A 22,601-nucleotide genomic window follows, 5' to 3' on the forward strand; every position below is an offset into this window, starting at 1 on the left:
AAAACTTTGTTACTAAATATACTCTTAAAATCTAATAATGCCATTGTGTCACGGAGTACGTGATTTGCATTTGTGAAATACAGTAAAGCGTTCGATTCACTAATCCATGATTCAGCCTACCTCAAAAATACGTATATTTTAAATAATTACTGCCAAAATAAAATAAAGCAAGACCTTTGTTAATTGTAAGCAGTTTAGACAATTTAAAAGGTATGGATAATAATGGCAAGATACTCTTCCATTGTTCACAGATGATTTAGTAGCAATTTTGAAAAATCCCACAACAATTGAATTTGCCTTATTTTTTCTATAATCTATAGTTTAATATCAGTCACTCACGGTTTAAAAGTAATTAGTCTCCATTAACAATTTTGGTTTAATTTTGCCGTGCAAATTATTATCATTACTATCCCCCTAATTTAGTGAAATTAAATCTGATTTTTTTATTCATGAAAAACTATTAATTTATTTATTCACACTTCGTTACCTTTTACAAAAAAATACATATAAAGAAAAACAGATAACATATGTAATTAGGCAAGGACAGGACTGACGACCTTATCGCTAACAACCTATTTCTTCCAAGCAACCCTTTTATTATTATTAAAGCTTTATTAATTAATCCATACAACAAGTGGTTAGTCTACATTCCTTAATATTAGTATTAGTTGTTTTAGTACAAGTTTTAAAAATCTTAAGTTAGGTTTCTTTTTTGGATGGCCCCGTTTAGGGTTAAAGCCTCCTCCATATTTTTCCATTTCTCTTTGTCTTGAGCAACATTCATCCAGTTTTTCCCCGCTAGTTCTATCATCATCATTCATAATATCGTCTGTCCATCTTTTCGTTTGTCGTCCTATACATCTCTTTCCAGTAGGTCCAGTCCATTTTGTTTTTTATAGTGTCCATCTTTTACCCCACGCTCTAGCAATATGACCTGCCCATTTCCATTTAAGCCTTACACCGTGTAAAACTGCATCTGTTAGTTTTGTTTTTGTTCTTTACGAATTATCTTCTCAAATTTAAGATGCTTCTTTCCATTGCATGCTGGCAAGACAGGGTTTTTCTTGAAATTTGTTTTTACCGAAAAGCCACGTTTAACTTGCGTATGTCAGACAAGGTAGAATATTTGAATCCATTATTATCTTCTTGTGTTGTAGACAGTAGTTTCCTTTCAGATTTTTTTGTGGATCCAGTACTTCTTCTTCTTACTTCGTTTTCACTGCTGTTCTTGTCGGAAGGTACTTGTTTTCCTAAATATACATAGTTGTCAACATATTCTATAGATTTACGATGTACTCTGATTGGCTGGCATATAGCTATTGGATAAGATTCTTTACTTTCCCTGTCTAGTGTTTGAAGCATTTTTCTAGTTTTCTAGCGGTCTCACTGAAGAATGCGTGTCGTCTGCGAATCTAAGGTGAGTTAGATGTTTATTTCTTATCCAGAGTTATTATCTTTCCCCAAAATGATTTATAGCAGTCCTCGAAGATGTATTCAAAGGTATAGAATGGAATAATAACGGTCTCTGGATAAGAAGGCAACCCTTAATGGAACAATAAAAAAAAACTTACAAAGGGTAAGCAGGTAATGCCCAGGTTTCTAACCGTGGAGCAAAATGGAACGACACTACTATCTATAGTAATCTGGGTAAAGTTGGAAAATTTCTTCTAGTGATGTACGATGTACTTATTAAGTAAATAAGTAGGGGTACCCCCTATGAATTTTGAAATACATATATACATACAATACATATAGTAAATAATAAAACTAATGCATCAAGCTGCATATTTTTTTGTCACGGTACAAGTTTCTCTCTAGGTGACCATTCTTTCTTAACATCAAGTAAATGTCGTCCTCGAATGACCCAGTCGCACAAAAAAAATGTGTTATTTCTGGTCCATAAGGTACAGTAGATTGTTTAGCAGACGTTAAATCAGGATACTAAGTATTACGTTTATTTTTAATAAATTATTTTAATACAATTTAGGAAGTATCAATAAGGTACTTCTTTGCTCTAGTACAAAATATCTCAAAATGGTATGTCGGCCTGTGTTATTTATAAAAAGGGGATGAAGTTTTCTAGAATAGTTTCATCAAATTTCAAAAACTTAACACAAGGTAGAAATTTTACATTTGACATTGACATTTTGAACGAACGACAGATGAATAAAATTGTATGAAGACTGTGGTATGTTTTGGCTTAATATATCAATAATAGCAACTAACGTATAACGCGAAGAGCAACTTGTGCGTGGTTTAATATATTGGCGGATAAATACGAAAAATAAAAACAAATAATTCATTCGTAACGCTATTTAAATAGTAAATCACAAGTAGTTAATAATCATAATATATAGTATCTTCCAAATCCATATCGTCTGAAAATTTCACGTGTACATGATGTAGGTAGTCTTCGCACACACCAATCTTGAATTAGGAGAGTCGAACACCTACCCATAGCGTTGGCCATGACCTTGTAAAAAAAGAGGAATGCGAAAAACTGTGTACTCTATACAAGCAACTTATCAATGAGGCTTTGCAAGGCAGGATTTTTTTAAAATTACGAATTAAACATTACTTAAGTATAAGAATAATGTGGGATTCTAATGGTTAAGGATTTTTTTAATCACTCCAGAACTTTTTCAGTCTAATATGAACTAAAACTAATAATACATTTAAACATACTGATCTAATAGTATCTTTTTATATCAAGTGCATATTGCTAGCAGTTGTAATTTTAACATAGGTATATGGATTATGGATACATTTGAATATGGCATTTTGTTGCCTCATTTCACTAAATAAATACATACCACCAAAACCACGACCACCGCCAAAACCACCTCCGAACCCTCGTCCGCCTCCAAACCCGCCGCCACCACCACCACCACCGCCTCCAAATCCGTTTCCTTGCCCTCTTCCGAAGCCCTTTCCTCCGCCAAAACCGCCCCCAAAGCTACCTCCACCGCCACCGCCACCGCCACCACCACCGCCTAAGCCACCGCCGTGTCCTCCTCCAAAGCCTCTGCCTCCGCCTCCACCGAAGCCTCCACCGCCACCGCCACTGCCACCTCCACCTCCACCTCCACCACCTCCCCCGCCGCCAAAACCACCACTCTGTCTACCACCAAACCCTGAAAATAAAGATTAGAACATGATATTTCTTATCTAAAATAAACGTACCTATTTTATTAACAACTTATTTTATTAACTGAAACTATTAAAAACTCTATAAAAGCTTTTTGTCTTGAAATTATTGCTACCTAATTATTATCACTGTTATCGTTTACATATGGTCGCTTGAAAAACAATGTTTAATAGACAGATTTATTACATACCTAAAGGTTTAGTTTGTGCATAGGCAACCAGCCCTAATACTAAGCAAACCACAGTCCACCGTGACATTTCGATAAACTACTGATGTTACACTCAATCTAAATGTTATATACCTATGTATTTTACCAAAAAACCGCAAATGTTTACAATTATCCAATTATGGTCTGCTTGAACTTCAATATTAATTAAGCACCAAATTTGGAAAAACCTGTTTTATTTTTCACGCGTCACAACCTCTTGAAAATATTATATTATTTGTTTGATTTGCAAATGAAATTCATAGCTTATTTAAGTGTCCTAAAAATTAAATGTATACAGATTGCATTAAAGGCAAAAAAAATACTTCCTTATTTGTCTAGATCTATTTAGATAAGAAATAAAATTGGACAGCAAGGACAAATTATTTGTTATCTTTTCATATAAATGAATACAATTGTAATTACTATAGGGCCTAGTCATTTCAACTTAGGAAAAATCGCATTGAGTATAATATTTTGAATTATTGAATATAGCAATCAATTTGAATTGCGTCTCTCGAGTTTACTGAATAATAAACTACATTTATAATAATAAGTTTTTGTAGTTTGTAAGTACATTACTGGGAATAACCTATGCCCATAATTTCCGTTGTATTATACTCGGAATCGGTCGTGATAAAATCTATTTAAAACTGTAGCAGGTTCGTGACTCGCTTGGGTTGAGCTCATGTCATAGAAAATTGATATCAGAACAAATCTTTAACTTCGTCTGTATGCGAAAAAATTGTTGAATAAAATTACCGATGTATATCTAATTTGATTTTATTGACATCAAAGATGGTTGCCCAGATTCAGAGTCCAGACTAAAGGTGAGATTCAGAATGAAGACTTAGCATGAACTGACTTCCGTATGTCACAATCTTTTTTATAAACGGGCTCACCTGATGTTAAGTCATAAAGCCCATGGACACACTCAATGGCAGAGGCGTGAGTATGTAGCCGGCCCTTTAAGGATAGTTACGCTTTTTTCTTGAAGTACCCTAAGTATGTATGTATGTGTGGATTCAGTTTCCGTACTAAGACTCTTAGTAGGTCCATTGTGCGTATAGTCCTGGCTAACTAAGCCAGCCTAACTCCTTCCAAAAGCATAGAAGCCTCCTGGGTACTTCGCAGGCTTCACGGAGCGACATCACTGTACCGAGGATTTCTGCACGTTGTTAAGTCAATGCCTCGCATTCCTGGACTACGTGGGTGACTGATTTTGAAGTACCCTAAGTGCAGTACGTTCCACATGTTTCTGAAAAGACTGCCTTAAAAACGCTCAGTTGTGGAAAAATGCACTACACGCTATGCACTAACTACTCCCGTACCTACGTACACGTAGGTACACAGGTTGGATGGATGGCGCATATGTGTAGTGCTAAGTATGCCCAGTTTTATAGTTTTAATTAACTTTTTATGTAAGAACAGCAAACCACGGTCAGGTGGTCACGGTGACGTCATTGAGTTGATATAATAACGTAAATAAACAAAGTTTTTCAAAATTAGTTAATTAATACTAATGTACAGAACGGGATTTACTTAATATCCATCAATAAATAGTTTTTGCATAAATATAAAGTTTATAACTGCCTTTTTTGCAGTTTGAAAAGCTTTCAAGGGAGACTTATCTTTTTTATACTAAATATCGTTAAAGCATTGACTATCGACATATTTTTTATACATTCAACGAATTCTATGATAAGTATCTTTTTATATGATAGGGCTGTATGTTCATTCTTCTTAATATCAATAAAGTTTACTGTGAAAAGTATCCTGCCATGGAATTCCTTACCAATGGATATTAGACGAGCTCTATAAATTTATTTTAAAATGTTTGTTTTGATAATTTTTCTTCCGCCGCGTAATTACTTACGTATTAAACATAATTATTGTTGTTTTATGTTCTTTTTTGTTAATTATTTATGCACTTTTAGTACTTTACCCTCTGTAGGTGTTTCTTTTTTTATTTTCTCATATTAGGGTTGCCTGGAAGAAATCGCTTGTTAGCGATAAGGTCCCCTAATAACTTATGTAACTTGCTTTTTTATATGTATGTTTTTGTACAAAATGTTTATATGTATGTATGTTGTCGCTGTTCAAGCCAAATGTTTTGTAAATCTAATTTATTACAGGTACATGATGGTGAAAAAGACAATATAAGATATTGCTTTGATGCATGACGGCTTATGTGATGATGGATATATGTAAAAATAGCTCTTTATTTAGTCGTCAAACATTGTACCTTTTAACAAATAACACATACAGTATCACAAAAAAATTAAAGCAAATATGATCTCCATGTGAACATTACTATCGAATGATAAGTAGGAAACTGCCGTCTCCATTATTGTCATTCCTGCTAATCAATAAGTGATAGATAATAAAATATTAGATCATTTATTATTAATCACTAACTATCTACCTAAAACGCATACTTAGCTGTAACGGGTTACTTGGTCTTAGCCTAAATTGCGTTATCTGTCCTGTGAAATATTCATATAGAAAAGCTCTCTTGACTGATACTGTCAGCTTTTGTCTATGAGAAATGTAATAAATTCCGGCTTCTTCACGATGTTTTCACATTGTTTATTCCGTCATCATGCGTCATAGCGCACATTCTAGCGTTCGGATCTCAGGGATGAGAGTCGCACCCTCGAGTCAACATAGATATTGGATGTTTTAAATGTGAAGTTTATGTTTTTAATTAAAGCGGCAACCCTACGAGCAAATTTTGTATCATGCTTGTTCATTACTTACTTTAAAGTAATTACAAACACTACAGCGGGAAGCACCGGACTGGTTTTCTCGAGTTTTTGTCTTCGATAGTTTCTTGATCTCTCACTGAGGTCCATCGTATTTTTTTACAACATCGTCATTAGTTAGCTGATTCATTTACCAGAGCCTGGGCTGATATATCTTATCAAATTAGCGATACAATACAAGTATCTCTCAGTGTTTTAAAAAAACAGTTTATATTTTCCTAATTGAGTTTTTTTTATACAACCAGTAAAACAACTAATTTCGAGGAATTACTGCGTTGACTTTTCCTTATACCCACTTAAGTCAATAATAAAACTTTTGTTACATCAAAACATATTACGAGAAAAATAATGGTTAAACAAGTGATTTTTTTATAAAAATGTAGCCGTTAAGAATAACGATTGCTTTTTGTACTTACTAAAATTAATCATATTTACAATTACCCCCGATTATTAATTATAATTATTATTATTAGCCCCATTCAGATAGGACCCCTTCCTCGGGCAAGCACAATAGCTGGCGTGGAAATAATAACGGCTCAACTATAAGAGTCTTTCTTGCAACTCTGGAATAGAGACTCTTGGGGTTCAAGTGCACAGGCGCTAATTAAAGATTTAAGTTGGCACCTGCTAGATAGTACTGGTGACTCCAGAGCTGGTGCTTTCCTGGCTCAGTAAATAAGTATCGCAATACAGCGAGGAAATGCTGCCAGCGTTAAAGGTACATAGCCACAGGGACTAAACTTTTTAATTTTGTTTTTATTTTTGTTATTACTATGTAGGTGAAGAAATTGTAAATACTTTTTGTTGGCTTGTTAATTTAAAATTCTATATTTGTTATGGATATAAAATTCAAATATTCATGTAGTTATTGAAAAGGGCCACACACAGGACAGAAATCGGTGGAAGTTTCTCGTTTTAGAGACCAAGACTTATGGGTATTAGACGTGCTGCCTGCTAAATGTTTTCTTCTTCGAATACTATAATTAAAGATCTAAGCTATCCTATCTCTTAAGTTGGACCAGACTGAGATGTATGTATTAAGATAATTTTAATTAGAAATAAGTATATGTATTGATTATACTCTCATACAAGTCTAAAATATTATAATACGTTATGTCCATTTTAGTGTCTGTTTAACAATTCTCCCTACTAGTTCCCTAATCTTTCTATTAGAAGAAGGGTTGTTTTTGTTAATTTCGTCGTAAGTTGGCTTGCCTAGTGCTGTAGGCGTAAGATTCAGAAACTAGACTGTTATTCTAAGTCTGACTCCTGTACGCGTTTTCTTTATTTTGACAAACGGAAGTCATCTTTAAGTCCTGTTTCTGAATAACATAAACCTGCTCATTCGCTCGTAAAGTAATTGTTATGTTCAAATAAAACAGTATGGTGTGCGTCTTAATTCAATTTAATCAATAAATTATGATTAGAAAATGATTACCAAATCAAATCACGGTTTACTTACGGCAATACATAGTTTCAAAGACAAAATCTATGTTAATTATAGTCATACGTTTTTAAACAATAAATAATTTGGACCTTAAGTTTTCCTATACCTCAATTTGTGGAATATATATGTTTTTATCTATGTACCATAAACAGACACGAAGCGCTGCTAAAAAATATACAAAATTTTATCGTTATCATTTTACGTCTATTTCCTGTTAAGCGTCATGTGGTGTCACGTCACGCCAAAGCAATCTTCAAGTCAAGAGTGTCCGAAGTTTCTATGCGAATTGAAACTATTCTTATTAGCTTATTACGAATGAAAGCAAAGTTACTGCGTCTCATTACTGCTAAGCTATTTTTGTAAGGCTATTTCAAATTTTACTCGTTTATCTACAATGTACAAAGGTATATGTTTTATATTAAATAGTTATTAAACAGAAACTGTTCTAACAGTTAAATAACTATACCTTCTATAATTAATTATTAATATATATATATAGCAGATTCTAGTATAAAATAAACAAGCCATGCGAGTTTACGTTACGAATGCTATTTTAATATTGTACTTGTATTTTAGTGTACCGGATAAATAGAATTCTAAATGCAAAAATATTTTTTTGTTACAAATGGTATCGCCGCCTTTTTTGAAGTGAAACTTCTTTGTCGGCGTTGGAATAAAATTACGGTTACGCGTCACATTTTTCCGTAACGCGCCATCTTTTTCTTGTTCCTACCACGGTTGATTCGAAGAGATTCGAAGCCATTAATAACAGGAATATATAATAACGATAACAATGATAGTAATAATTCTATTACAATTAATGAAATTCTGTAACAATCTTAGTAGTAATAAGATAAGATTAAATTATCATATTTTGTTGAAGAATAAGATCATAAAGAAGTTTCACTTCTTACGTGTGTACTTTAAGTACACGCACATTTTGTAGATATGACATCTATATATAACTGTATTATATCACTTTGCTATACGAGTATTGTCAATAGTTTCCCGAGCGTACTCGATTTAGGAATTTTTTTGGGTCTTCTTCTTGGGTTACACAGACTACACTATCGTAATTTAATACAGATAAACTTAAACTTTTTGAAAATATTCTACAGCCACTGTTCATTAGAGATAACGTAGGGTTCTAATGGTGTAAGAAATTAATTGAGTCCTGTAGTGTTGGAGCCTTTTCAATCCAAACAAACAATCAAATCTTTTCTGTAGGCAAATAAGAGACAAATGTAAACATAAAAAAGTTTTATTAGAATTGTTAAATAACTTATTTCTACTTTAGGTTTAAATCACAGCTTTTAGTCCATTACAATATTTTTGATAGTTTTAATTTAATTACATGTAATTGAAAACAATCTTAATTAACAATTATTATTTTATACATAATCAATGTTATGGTATCGTTTCTTAAAATAATAAATTCGTAACTTATTCATAAATTTGAAATAGACGTGTCCTAACTGATTGGGTTTCAAATGGAAAAAAAATTCTTTGTCTTTTATGACTCTATTTTCCATATCCACCAGCGTGGGCACTAGCACTTGCAGTAGCCGAAGCGCTGGCATAGGCAGAGCCCTGAGCACCACAAGACCCACTACCACAATTACCACACCCTCCGGAACAACCTTTGCTACCTGATCCTGAACCATTTCCACCATATCCCCCAGAACCGCCTCCGTTGCCACCTCCGCCATGACCTCCAGATCCACCATGACCACTTCCTCCTCCCAAGCCACCACCGTAACCACCTCCAGACCCTCCTCCAAGTCCACCACCCGATCCTCCGAAACCGCCTCCATTACCACCTGGACCACTAGGTCCACCTCCAAAGCCGTTTCCCTGACCACCGGAACCTCCTAATCCACCACCTGATCCTCCAAAACCACCTCCATTACTCGCTGGACCACCTGATCCACCTCCAAAGCCGTTTCCATGACCACCAGAACCTCCTAATCCACCTCCAGATCCACCTCCAAGACCGCCTCCAGCACCGCCTCCAGCACCATAGCCTTTACCACCTCCTACTCCACTGCCCAAACTAGCTCCAAATCCACCTGATATACCTAATCCACCGCCAAGGCCACCGGATCCACCATGACCTCCACCGACACCACCACCGATACCACTTCCGGATCCACCTCCAGCTCCGCCGCCAAGACCTCCACCCGATCCTCCGAAGCCACCTCCACTGCTCCCTAGTCCACCAGATCCACTTCCAAAGCCATTTCCACCCGAACCTCCGTGACCTCCAGCTCCCCCATAGGAACCGCTGGAACCACCGGATCCTTTACCACCCCCTAATCCCCCGCCAAAACCCCCTCCAAATCCTCCCCCAGCTCCACCACCAAGGCCATTTCCACCTCCATAGGACCCACTTCCAGATCCACCATTTCCTCCGATGCCGCCAGATCCACTTCCAGCGCTTCCACTGTGACCCCCGAATCCGCCATTTTCGTTTCCGCCTGATCCTAAACCACCTCCAGCACCGCCACCATAACCTGCTCCTCCGCCGCTGCTGTAGCCACCACCTCCTCCGTAGCCCCCATTTTCAAGTGTTCCAGTAAAAGCGAACCCTCCAGATTTTCCATCGGATGAACTCGTTTGTATAAACTTCTCTGTACCTTTTCCTCCACCTAAGCCACCTCCAATTCCAGAACCACCTCCAAGGCCAGAACCACCTCCGAGGCCAGAACCACCTCCAAGGCCAGAACCACCTCCATGGCCATAACTACCTCCGAGGCCAGAACCACCTCCGAGGCCAGAACCACCTCCTAGGCCAGAACCACCTCCTAGACCAGAACCACCTCCATGGCCAAAACCTCCTCCTGATCCACCGCCTAATCCCCCACCAGCTCCAAATCCAAAGCCACCTTTTCCGAAACTTGCAGCCTTGTCAATGATGCTATGGACACCTTGTTTTATTGCGCCTAGTCCGGCTTCTAAACCTAGTCCTCCACCGCCCCCAAAGCCGCCCCCGCCTCCACCACCTCCGCCGGCACCAAATCCGCCTCCAAAGCCGAAGCCACCGCCCCCGCCACTGCCGCCGCCTCCGCTATATCTACGAACTCTCTCTGAAAAGACAAAAAACGTAGTTCAAATAAACTTCCTGAACGCTAATTAACATTATCGTGACTCGTCGTAACGTCGAGATGTTAAATGGAATATTGAAACAGTTTTTGTTCGTCCATTTTTTTTCCTGACTAACTTTGCAAATTCGACTTCCACGAAAAAGTTTTTACACTTTTAATATTTCTGCATATTTTTTCTACAAATACCGTGGCATTCTGTTGGTAAAACATTTTTCCAAATCGGTTCAGTAGATCTAGAGATTACCCTCTACAACCTCACATAACTAAACATAAAGAGATAATATCAATATATCAACAGTTTCTAAAGATTTATATACATAAGTTGTTACAAAAAATCAATATTCATATTGACATTTCCAGGTTCGTAATAAAGAGTCCTTATTGGCACAAAATTCTGTACCCACTACTTGTTACACATACGGTGAACTTAAAAGCAACAAAATTTTGATATAGAGATTGTATATTTAATATTATCTTGACGCTGTAGAGAATTCAGCCAATATCAAGAGACCGTATATTTTTTCCCTATTAACTAATGAATTTAAAGTAAAAAAAAATAAATTACGAAGCAGGGTGGTATAAGTATTTTTTCGTTTTATCTTAAACGTATATAAATTTGAGAGAGCCTTGTCGTCCTTGTAGACTCTTTCTAGATATTTGGAGTAATTATTACACAATGATTACGGTACTTCATACTAATCACATTTACATCGATAAAATTAATGAGCCTTTATGAATAAAACGCAGTGATTAGAATAATGAACACCGCTTAATTACAGTTAAATAGAATTTCCCACTTAGCTGTAATTTAGTAGCTGTAGCTGTAACTTATTTTTAAAAGCTACTTGAAACGGAATCTAGAATTTCTCACACAATCCATCAAAAAAATATGATAATTATGAATAAAAATACAATTCCAACATGACTGCTTAGATTTAAGTGTACCAAACGTATTTTCAAAATCAAATTATTCTATTTATTCATTCTATATTATTATAATATTTAACAAAGCTTAAATAAATGAGAAAACGCCCATGCCTTTTCTCATCACCATTGATACTTTATTAAATGGCTAATACATTTTCGAGTATAGGAAAAAATAAGTACATTATGGCATAACGAATAGATATCTTATATTTACCAGCATTTGCGAGAGTTAGCGCAATCCCAAAAACAAAACACGACCACTTCATGGCTGTTTATTCGCACAGTACAACAATACTTACACGATAATCCTTTTATACACCTATTTATCTAACACAATCACAAACAAGTTCACATGAATATCAAGTACGGGGAAACCAATGGTGTCTTCTACTTTGCGTTTTGAGAAATTGTATTGATAGATTATAATTTATAGCCTACTTATCGAGAATTATCATCCAAACATACATTTACTAGGAATTATCGTGTTTAGCTTAGACTCGTGATTAGTGAGAAAAAGGTCAATGATTTATTATCAATCAATAATATTGATCAATATAATTATGGTATTTATTAATTATATTTACTGACTAACCCATTGAAAAACTAAATATGTATACACTAAAATCTAGAGTAAAAATGCAAGCTTGCAAGTTTGGATATTTAACAAAGAGTCGTCGTCCCGTACTCCGAGTTAAATTATCTCTTATTATGGATAAGTTATTTTATAATTTAAGGTAATGGTGTACTACCACAAAATGTAAAATATGTAAATAAAAATTGCGATGCGCACTTGCTGGTTCAGTTCAAGAAAACATTCCGAACGGAAAATTCGGCTAATATTATAAATATCGAGGATATCACGTTGTCAAAGAACAAAAAGACCGAAAAAACAGATTTAATCTGGACCAAAGATAAAATTGTAGTGCCATCATTGTTTTCGTATTATCTCTAATTAACTAATTTAAGCTCTTGATTAAAATACCTGTGCTGTCTTTATTTAAAAAAATAATATTTAAAAATATGGTTACTTTCCGATTTATGTTATTTTTGCTAGTTGGACGGCAGTGCATATTTAATTGATTTATAGGTCTCTGATATATATTTTTAAATTATTTATAAGTTCTAAAGCAATGTGTATGTATATACCAGAAAATATGACACCACAAATTTTACACATATACACATCAATTATATTAGAACATGAGCAAGCTAACAAGGGAAGAAAATAAACATACAACCACAAAATAATATATAAAAAGTAATAATAATGATAAATTAATGGTATAGGTTATAAAATATATCAATGTTTTCATCAATGTTAGTAATCAATATGCGTTTCATCATGGTTTTTCTTTGTCGTATAAGCAAACATTAATTGCGCACATAGATTATCATGACTTCAAGGTAACAATGCTTAATTACATTCATAACTATCTCAAAAAATAAATAAGATACTAAGAAAAACTAATATTTTCAGGTTCACAAGTCATGCTTAACGCGTCGTGTAGACTCTTAATTTTTTTTATAGAATTAAAGAAATGAAGAACCCAGAAAGGCCCTTTAGAACTTCACTTTTTTATCTGTACCTAAACAATTATTGTAATTGTAGATTTCCGTTCATGAGAATGAGATTTGAATTATAATTGATGATCTCATTGGTTAAACACATTTTTTTAGGATCTACTTGTGTCCTTAATTTTTTACAATTGTTTGTGTTTTCCTTATGGCGGTATAAGTTAAAATTTCGAGTGCGTGTCATTCTTAACGTAAACTAGAAGTTTATAGTAATAACTACTAACAACAAAAAATGTGTGTTATGTAATTAGAGCCTTATTCAAAACCTTCCTAATAAATAAGAACCCAAAAGCCGCATTTGGCTGGCATTATTTAACATGAGTTCAAGATTTTTAATAAAATTTTACGATAAGATCGTAAGAGGTGGTATTTCCAAGATTAAGCGATCAGGTTTTGATTGTACGCTTGTATTATATGCCATTTATTAACTATATTAACAATGTTTCTATATATAAAACACTTGTGCTTTCGACTTTAGGTCACTTATAAAACTAAGCCAATTTAAAATGTAGCACATCAATGGTTACGGAGCAATATTGGCTAAAGCGTGCGACAACCCAGAGGTTGTATTTTTTTCTATTTGCACTCGCTTGCGAGTACGTTGAAAATATCGGGAGGCATGCCTTAGTCTGTTTCCTCATGATATTTTGCACCCAAAAGTCGACTGCGTGTGTCAGTCTTAGAAGGCTGATCTCATGACTTGCCTATTAAGAAGAATATTATCAAGATATATACTAGGATAGAGATATGAAATCTGATGCCATTTGATGCTACTCTGTTAAAAAAGCCTTGCTGTATCTGCAATATGTCATGATGTGTAAGATTATAATTAAATTAAAGTCGGGTTATGATTTAAGAAAAAAATAACATTCTGAAAAATTTTCTAACGTATGGAAGTAATATAAATATAAGTATTGAATTGCGGATTTAAATTAAAAATAAATCAGAGATTTCACGTAACCTTTGGCGGCTGAAGCTACTAAAATGGGCATTGGAATCGACTGCGATAAATCGCGATAATCTACACATGAATCGCTACAAAGACGACACCCGAATACGTTAAGACCTGCGCGTAGTGGATATGTCTTTCATGGCACTAATAAATTTAAGTATGTACGGACATAAAGAAAAGGGAGGAGAAGTTGACATCCGGATTCCCCGTTATATATCAGATCTTCACAAAAGCTAAAAGCCCAAGGTCAGAAGTACCAAACTCAGTATTTACCTACAAAGCGGTCATTAGACCCATACAGTTGAAGGACGCGACTCGGACAAAGAGAAGACATTGTTAGTATCCTAAAGAGAAATTCTGCGGAAGATTTTAGACCCGGCAAAGATGGATGCTTGAGAGTCAGGGAAAACGATTAGATCGAGGACCCGTGAATGATTGGTGAAGCTAAAACCTCAGTTGAACTGGTCATGAGAGATGGGCAGAAGATAACACTGGAAAGACTTTATGCAGAACGTATGCGAAGTATCAAAGGCGTTCTCTAGGTTGGGAGGCCACCCAAACCAAGTTTCCGAGAACTTTATGGGGACTTGCTTGGAAGTCTAATTCGATACTCAATTATTATTCATTTCTAACAACATCACATACATAATTGTTTATCTCCTTTTTTGAAATCGGTTAAAATTTATTATGTTTCCATAGAACGTATACAAATTATCGCTAAGTTCAGAGGTTAGTTTAACTCCATTATGTATTTATAAAAACTATTGCTAAGTATAATGTCAATTATTACGTTATTTATTATAAGCATTAAATATTAATCGTATCGTCTGTAGTCACGACTTCTAAAGTGCATCGCTTATAAAAACCACATCCTTGATACTTACGTCACTTTGTATAGTTATTCATAAAACAGAAAACAACCAGCAGAATCATTCTAACAAAAAAACAAATAAAATTTAGTTAGAAAGTTAGTAGATTTATAAAAGAAGTATAAAATAGTTTCAGTGTAATACACTAAAATAAGACCATACATTTTTTAATGTAATAGGAGGCAAACGGGCAGGAGGCTCACCTGATATTAAGTGCCGCCGCCCATGGACACTCACATTGCCAGAAGGTTTCCATTATTTTGGAGAATAAGGAGGTTATAGCTTTTGGGATCAGAGCGATCGCACAAATAACGCTATAATAGAATTGCGATGTCTATTCAAATTGTATTGAAATTGTTCGAGCCGCCGAAACTGACATTTCGTATTGCAGTTCACGGAACAAGCGGATTCTAGAGTATCACGGAATAAATGGCTGTTTCAATTATTGATTATTTGTTTAAGGTCAAAAATTTATTTGATTTTATAACTGTACGTTTAAAAATATTAGGTCCTTACATATGAAATTGGCGTATTTCGTACTGCCCACTTTAATCACGATGTTCTCCTCTTTGGTAAGGAATTCCAAATTCTAATTTGTACAGCTATTTACTCATGTATTTGTGCTTCGATGACCGTCATTCATTTGTTTTTTTCTGTTTGCGTCACTCATTTTACAAAATGGAAAACTTAAAGTATCGCAATATTTACGAGTACGAGTTCCGCCGTGGCACTAGTGCTGCGGAAACGACTCGAAGGGTGAATGATGCGTATGGCGGTCATGTTGCAAAAGAAAACACAGTTCGTTTTTGGTTACAACGTTTTCGTTCTGGAAATTTCGACCTGCAGAACAAGCCCCGTGGACCGCCTGAGACCCAAGTTGATAATGAAGTATTGAAGGCTATTGTGGAGGCGGATCCATCGCAAACCACGTCCGAGTTAGCTGCAGGCTGCGGTGTTAGTGATAAAACCTACCTACCTCACGAATTGACTGAAGCAAACCGGCAAACGCGCGTCGACTGCTGCGTTACATTATTGAACCGGCACAATAATGAAGGTATTTTAAACCGAATCATTACCTGTGATGAAAAATGGATTCTTTACGATAATCAGAAGCGCTCAGCGCAATGGTTGGATCCTTGCCCGCCAGCCAAATCCTGCCCCAAGCGAAAATTAACCCCAAAAAAGTTACTTGTAAGCGTTTGGTCGACTAGTGCCGGTATTGTTCATTGCAGTTTTCTCAAATCTGGCCAGACTATTACGGCTGATGTCTATTGTCAGCAATTGCAAACCATGATGGAAAAGCTAACGGCTAAACAACCTAGGCTGGTCAATCGCTCCACGCCACTGCTACTTCACGACAACGCTAGACCACACACTGCACAACAGACGGCTACCAAATTAGAAGAGCTTCAATTGGAATGTCTAAGACATCCTCCGTACTCCCCGGACCTTGCTCCAACAGATTACCATTTTTTCGAAATTTAGACAACTTCTTGCAAGGGAAAAAATTTTACTCTGATGGGGCAGTCCAAATCGCCTTCACAGATTTTATTGATTCCTGTCCGACTGGTTTTTTGAGTAAAGGTATCAATGAACTACCGATGAGATGGCAAAAGTGCATAGAAAACAATGGTTCATACTTTGATTAATTAAATATATTATATTTAAAAATATTCGACTTTTTGTTCCTCCCAAACAAAACGCCAATTTCATATGTAAGGACCTAATATATTCGATTTTCTCACGGGATTCCTACTAAGTCTCTTTACTTTGTATGCAAATGACCGCTCACGTTATTCAAAACTGATAAATATTAAAAAAATGCATAGCCACGCAGTTAATACTTTTTGTTTTTGATTAACATATATATAAGATTTGATACCAACATTAATGTATTACGTAGCCTGTTATTTTAAATTAAACTAAAGATAAAAATAAAATGAGCGATGCTTTTAACATAATTTTTATATCGGTGTTAAGTTTCGACTTTTTTGAAGCGCATTTTGAAGGCTTTAAATCTCAAAATTGTATAAACAATAATAAAAAGAATATTATTATACGTTTCAATACTATCGTGATGAATGTTGTTACGAAATAGCAATTAGTATAATTATAGTGAATCATAATAATGTGTCAGTAACTTGATTTATAGAAAACTACTTAGTAGTTAATTAAACTACTTTTGCTTACATAAATAATACTACAATTTAAAATAGGAGTAGATTGTGCCCTATATATGTCTTAGACCAAAAAATATACTTTTAGAAGATGATAACTGACTTATAAAAAGAAATTCATAAACGGCAGTATCGCCTAAATAATGATGAAAATGAAAAATGAAACGCCTGCTAAAATCATACTGGCAATTAATTTAATGTTCAACATTACATTATAATTTTCAAAGACAATCTGTGGCAAAACTTACTTTCAGCGTTGAAATTATATTTGTCACATTACATAAAATCGTTTATATTACATATAATACATATAACTAAAGGCATCTTAGCTATAATTTCTCCGCGACTATATTCTTTAAGCAAAGTATGAAATAATTTTTAAAACCTTCGACTTTTAAAATCTTTGCTTATATGCTTTATTTACAATTTACTTTCGGTTCTTGGTGGTCCGTATGCCGTCGCATGGCTTGTAGCCACACCACCACGACCCGTGCTGAAAGCGTTCGCGATTGCTGTAGCTCCTTGAGGAGTACCTTGACCAGATCTTCCACCGTATCCAAAGAACATCGGGAAGAAGGCACCTGTTGGCATTCTTGGGGGATAATCATCACCCTCTTCCTCGTCTTCATCAGGTTTCTTTACTTGTTTCTTCTTTGTGACTCGCTTCTTTGGAGCTGGTTCCGGGATATCCTCTGCCTCGGGTTCTGTTATTTCTGGAACTGCTACCTCCTTTGCTGTAGTCGGGACTTCGATTCTTTCAGTTGGGTCTGCCATTTCAGTGGCTTCTGTAGCAACTGGTTGTTCAGAGGGCACAAATGGAGACTCAGGGACATAAGTTCGCTCTGGTTCAGAGGGAACTTCTGGTGTTTGGTAGTAAACCTCGTTCTGTAGCGGTGGCGCATAGTTAATATCCTGGGGAGTTTGCCGGCGTCTGTCTGGCATGTAGTATTGACTGGCTTGGGGTTGGTATTCTTCGGGCTTGAACATGAATGCAGCCATTCCACCACCACCCACTGTACGTGGGTTGTAATATGGATTATAGTAGCGGCTTACCACCATACCCCCACGATTCCTGTCCATAGATCCGTATGAGTCTGTAATTAGTATCTTACTATTAGTAAATACTAACATATTTGTATGCAGTCAGGGCAATTGAGCCGAATAAATTTAGTTCCAGTTTAAAGCCCCTGCCTGATACACGTCATTGATTTCTAGGCCTATGGCTCAAATTTACATATCATACTCGGACTTAATTTAGAGCTACGCCAGATATAGGTGGGTCCTTGCTCTATGTAATATCAGGATTTTAATTTACTGGGCTACAAGGACTGCTAGTTCACGCAAACAATTACAACGTTTTTGACTACACTCACTAACTTTGTTAGATAAAATATAAGTTATTTTCTTGGTTCGTTATAACTCTAGGTAGTAAAATTTCTAATCATAGAAAGCATTCACAGGAGCCGAGCTGAAAGCTAAGCTAAGCCTACTAGCCGGCCTAAGCTTGAGAACCCCCTAAGATGATAAGATTTATGACACTTAAAGGAGTCTTTAAACAAACCCTTTCAGTGAAAAACACACTTTAACTGATCACTGCAGTTTCCTAAGGTAAATTAATGAAACAATTAACAGTTGCAATTAATAATTTAACAATTTCTTCTGATAAGAAAAACACCTCAAAGCTAAATTTCCGTAGCGCTTATGACGCAAACATGGTAACACATACGAATTTCATAAATAGGACGGCTATTGTATAACCTACCTACAGAAAAATTCAGAGACATGACTTCGAATCGAATTCATAGCCGTATATGACCGTGTAGGAGTCCATAAACATTTTTGACATACGTCTCTATTCATTGGATTGAACTAATTATATACTTACATGAATCCACGTTTGGTCCATGATAAGGATAGGGATAAGCTCGAATTTCCAGCACACAAACTACTAACAACGCCAATACCTTCATTTTAAAAGTTTCTTTGAAAGATGTTGCGTGTTAAACTGTTTTGGTTTCAGTGGTCAGTAGTGGCTGTCGGCGCGTTATATAGTCCATTTTGTTTGATCTAATTTGGATTCATAGCACGCCTGTGTCGACAATCATTTTACACAGTTTGGCTTTAGGTCCGTTATAAACTCTGAATATCCTAGAGTTTTGGTGTATTTAGGAATTATGTAGGTAATTAAGAAAGTACTTTGTTATTCCATAAATTTAGATTTGTTACACATCAATTATGAAGAACTACACTTATTGAAGAATACACTTATCAGCGTATAAGAATATAAATTTTTATTTAAATATCCTCCACCATCGCTCGATCGCTATCCATTATCGCTTCTAAGTGGTCATAAAAGTCAATATCGCGATGTTAAGTCAGTTGTGGAACGATGAATGTCGAGGTGTGGACGGAACGGATGGTATTTGTATCCGATGATGAAACTCAGCTGCAGGTCTGAACAACTCCTCTGAACGCCCTCCATGGTAAATGCTGTAGAAGATACAGAAAGATCCCACACTACGCAACGCCAAGGGATCAAGCCGCTCGAAAATTGCTTGGTTTACCGATCAAACAAATCATTAAACCTACTAAGTAATGACTTTTATCACTTATAGACTTAAAATCGCTATCGTTCTCCGTTTTATACGGGACCTTATAACATTAATGCTTCTATAATAATAAAGAGATGAATATACAATTATATCGATTTAAAGTTTTATTGGTTACTTCGAAGAAATAAGAACCCGTATTCTTGCTGTGCTTAAGGAAAGCTTTTATTGTTGTCGTGGGAACGATCCATATGAATTCGTTTTCCGTTTTATTTACAACGTGATATTACTGACATTTCAAACTCTTTAAAGTATGTTCAGGAGTTATCGCTTGCTCAAAACAAATGCTTTATCTCCAGTTTATGGCATTGATGATACCAATAAGTTATTATTGCCACAACCAATGTACTAAAAACAACTTTTTTTACAAATATAAATTTTTCTATAGAACATCCACACGATTCAAGTTTACTTGTATTTAGGGAGTTACCAGATCACGCACGCACATCTCTTGCATAGGCACTCTCAATAGGGATTTTTCGTCTTGTACAAGTCGTTTAAAATTAATGTTTCTCGCTTTGCTATATTTGCTATAATTAATACAAAGAATTGACCGTTTTAGATATGGGCCTCAGATATCTGTATCTGTTTCATGATTTGTCAGTCTATTAGGAAAGGAGGAGGCGTCACCTACTGCGCCTGACACACGCCGTTGACTTTTTGGGTCCTAGTGCCGGTTTCCTCACGATATTTTTCCTCGCCGATTGAGTGAATGTTAAATGCGCTTTTAGAAGGAAAGCCAATACTGCATAGCCGGGGATTGAACCTACGAAGCACGCTGAAGAAAATACATATTTGTCATGATAGTTTTTGTTGTACGAAATAATAAAGACCTCGATAGATCTGATAAGAATAATTTCTTACGTATTTTAGGCACGCCACCGCTACCTACATCTGATACCATCGGTTTCTTTCTACAGCGATAAGATCGCTATCCATTATCGCTTCTAAATGGTCATAACAGTCAGATTTACGAACCTCCACGTACGTGTATGAATGGTATTAGTATTCACGAAACTTTGGCTGATATTGACCGTAAGATGTTATCATTTGATATGTTTATGAGGCAAAAGCGTGACACGTGAGAGAAGCGACAGACTGTCTGGAAAGAACGGTCAAGAAATTAATGTTTCCGTTGTAGTCATCTTCGTAGACTTAATCACCGACCGTAAATTACAAAACAAAGAAAATATATTAATATGTTGAAAAAAAAACAAATAACATGCATTTTAGGATTTTTAAGGAAATAGCAAAAAGGTTTATTGACACAGGAGATGGAAGAGCTGGCAGCGACCTCGGATAAAGAATTAGTCTAGCTATTCAAAGGGGGAACGCTGCCAATATCTTCGGGACCTTGCCTAAAGGGACTCCTTTTATTAATATATTTTAATATAATTTAAGGTTAGTTATTGTTTTTTGTTACATTTATTTATTTTATTTGTAGGATTACTTTATTAATTACATTTCTAATATTTGTAATATTATTAATTTTGAATATTATAAATATTAGTGTGAATATAACTTTAGAAACCAACCAACTTTTGACCTGTTCTATCTGATCGCTTCCATCACGGGCTAAACCTGTTCCATCTCTTCGGTTGAAAGACCGGCTGTCTTTCTAGTACATTTTTATTTATTTTGTGAAAATCAAAATGATTAGTCATCAAAAATTCCATACATAGAACACGTTACAATTATTAGAAAATATGAATAATTTTTGCAAATTGATTTAAAATGAATTATTTAAAAATTACCTCTGAAGATACTCTTAGTAACTTCGTTTAGTCAAAAATATCTATACTAATTATGGCAATGCAAATATGTCATATGTTCGGTGATCTTAATTATGTAGATTATATGATTATAATAATAAAACGGTCAGGAGGCCTAAGGGCCAGAGGGCTCACTCTTTGTGAGGCCACGCCGTAAAATAGCATGACCTGCTATCCATCTTCCATCCAAATATAATATATATAATATCCAAATCTTCCAGTTTAAAAAGGCTTATTAAACATAGTCGAGGACGCAAATTAATGGAAAATAATAAGGCAGTGTATAGTCAAACGAACAATACGTATCCGAGATGTTTTGTGTAATGTTAGTTTTTAAAATGCAGCTGGCTTCAAAATGATCAATAAATCAGCTAGTTTAGTAGAATTAATTTTATATTCTAAGAATACCGACAGCCCAATTGTCTTGTAACGTTAAACAATGGACACGACGAATATCATATGAGCAAAATGCAAGCTTCGTAATGAATTGATTAGGTGTGATTTATACCTGATTTATTGTAACAATATTTCATGACAACACAATTTTTTTTTGTTACACTTTTGGTAACCGCCGCCCATGGACACACACATTACCAGAAGGCTCGCAAGTGCGCTGCCGGCTTTTTAAGAATTGGTACGCTCTTTTCTTGAAGACCCTAAGTCGAATTGATTCGGAAATACTTTGGTGGGCAGCTGGTTGTACATGGTGGTGGTGCGCGGCAGAAATTGCCTTAAGAAACTCTCAGTTGTCGAACGACGGACGTCAAGGTGATAGGGATGGTATTTTGTATTCTGCCTTGACGTCCGAAACTCAGCTGCAGGTATTAAAAACCTCTGAACACTCTCCATGCGGCAGAAGTTGCAGAGAGATCCCACATCTCTACGCAACGCCAAGGGATCAAGCCGCTCTGAAAGTGACTGGTCGTTGATGCTTTATATTTGTTTATCTATATATATTATATGTAAATATAGATATCTTAAATATCAATTATTACTATTAATTTATTCAATAAAATGACATCTAAGTTGTTCAACGTACATCATATCGTCA

General features: G+C 35.5%; 2 protein-coding genes and 1 long non-coding RNA gene across 3 annotated transcripts; all 3 read right to left on the reverse strand.

Annotated features, from left to right (window-relative positions):
- Positions 1 to 2,298: 2,298 nt before the first annotated feature.
- Positions 2,299 to 2,919, reverse strand: LOC123714314. The gene is made up of 2 exons (XR_006754291.1): positions 2,814 to 2,919; positions 2,299 to 2,473 (listed from the first exon to the last, which is right to left on the reverse strand). It is a non-coding gene; the product is annotated as an uncharacterized LOC123714314 (long non-coding RNA).
- Positions 2,920 to 8,810: 5,891 nt separating this feature from the next.
- On the reverse strand, positions 8,811 to 11,967 carry LOC123714313 (glycine-rich cell wall structural protein-like). Its single transcript, XM_045668535.1, has 2 exons — positions 11,811 to 11,967; positions 8,811 to 10,651 (listed from the first exon to the last, which is right to left on the reverse strand). The coding sequence occupies exons 1-2, from the start codon at positions 11,860 to 11,862 to the stop codon at positions 9,087 to 9,089; spliced, it is 1,617 nt and encodes a 538-aa protein (XP_045524491.1). The 5' UTR covers positions 11,863 to 11,967; the 3' UTR covers positions 8,811 to 9,086.
- Positions 11,968 to 17,341: 5,374 nt separating this feature from the next.
- Positions 17,342 to 19,184, reverse strand: LOC123714178. The gene is made up of 2 exons (XM_045668354.1): positions 19,055 to 19,184; positions 17,342 to 18,263 (listed from the first exon to the last, which is right to left on the reverse strand). Exons 1-2 carry the CDS (start codon positions 19,137 to 19,139, stop codon positions 17,590 to 17,592), a joined length of 759 nt encoding a protein of 252 aa, XP_045524310.1. The 5' UTR covers positions 19,140 to 19,184; the 3' UTR covers positions 17,342 to 17,589.
- Positions 19,185 to 22,601: the final 3,417 nt, after the last annotated feature.

Source organism: Pieris brassicae, chromosome 9 (assembly GCF_905147105.1).
Source record: "Pieris brassicae chromosome 9, ilPieBrab1.1, whole genome shotgun sequence".
Lineage (NCBI taxonomy): Eukaryota > Metazoa > Arthropoda > Insecta > Lepidoptera > Pieridae > Pieris > Pieris brassicae.

Excerpts from the sequence above, each read along its gene's own strand:
- LOC123714313 (XM_045668535.1), bottom strand. The coding sequence starts at position 11,862 with ATGAAGTGGTCGTGTTTTGTTTTTGGGATTGCGCTAACTCTCGCAAAT. Across the intron at positions 10,652-11,810 it reads GCTAACTCTCGCAAATGCTG|AGAGAGTTCGTAGATATAGC; the intron begins GTAAATATAAGA and ends TTGTCTTTTCAG.
- LOC123714178 (XM_045668354.1), bottom strand. The coding sequence starts at position 19,139 with ATGAAGGTATTGGCGTTGTTAGTAGTTTGTGTGCTGGAAATTCGAGCT. Across the intron at positions 18,264-19,054 it reads TGGACCAAACGTGGATTCAT|ACTCATACGGATCTATGGAC; the intron begins GTAAGTATATAA and ends TACTAATTACAG.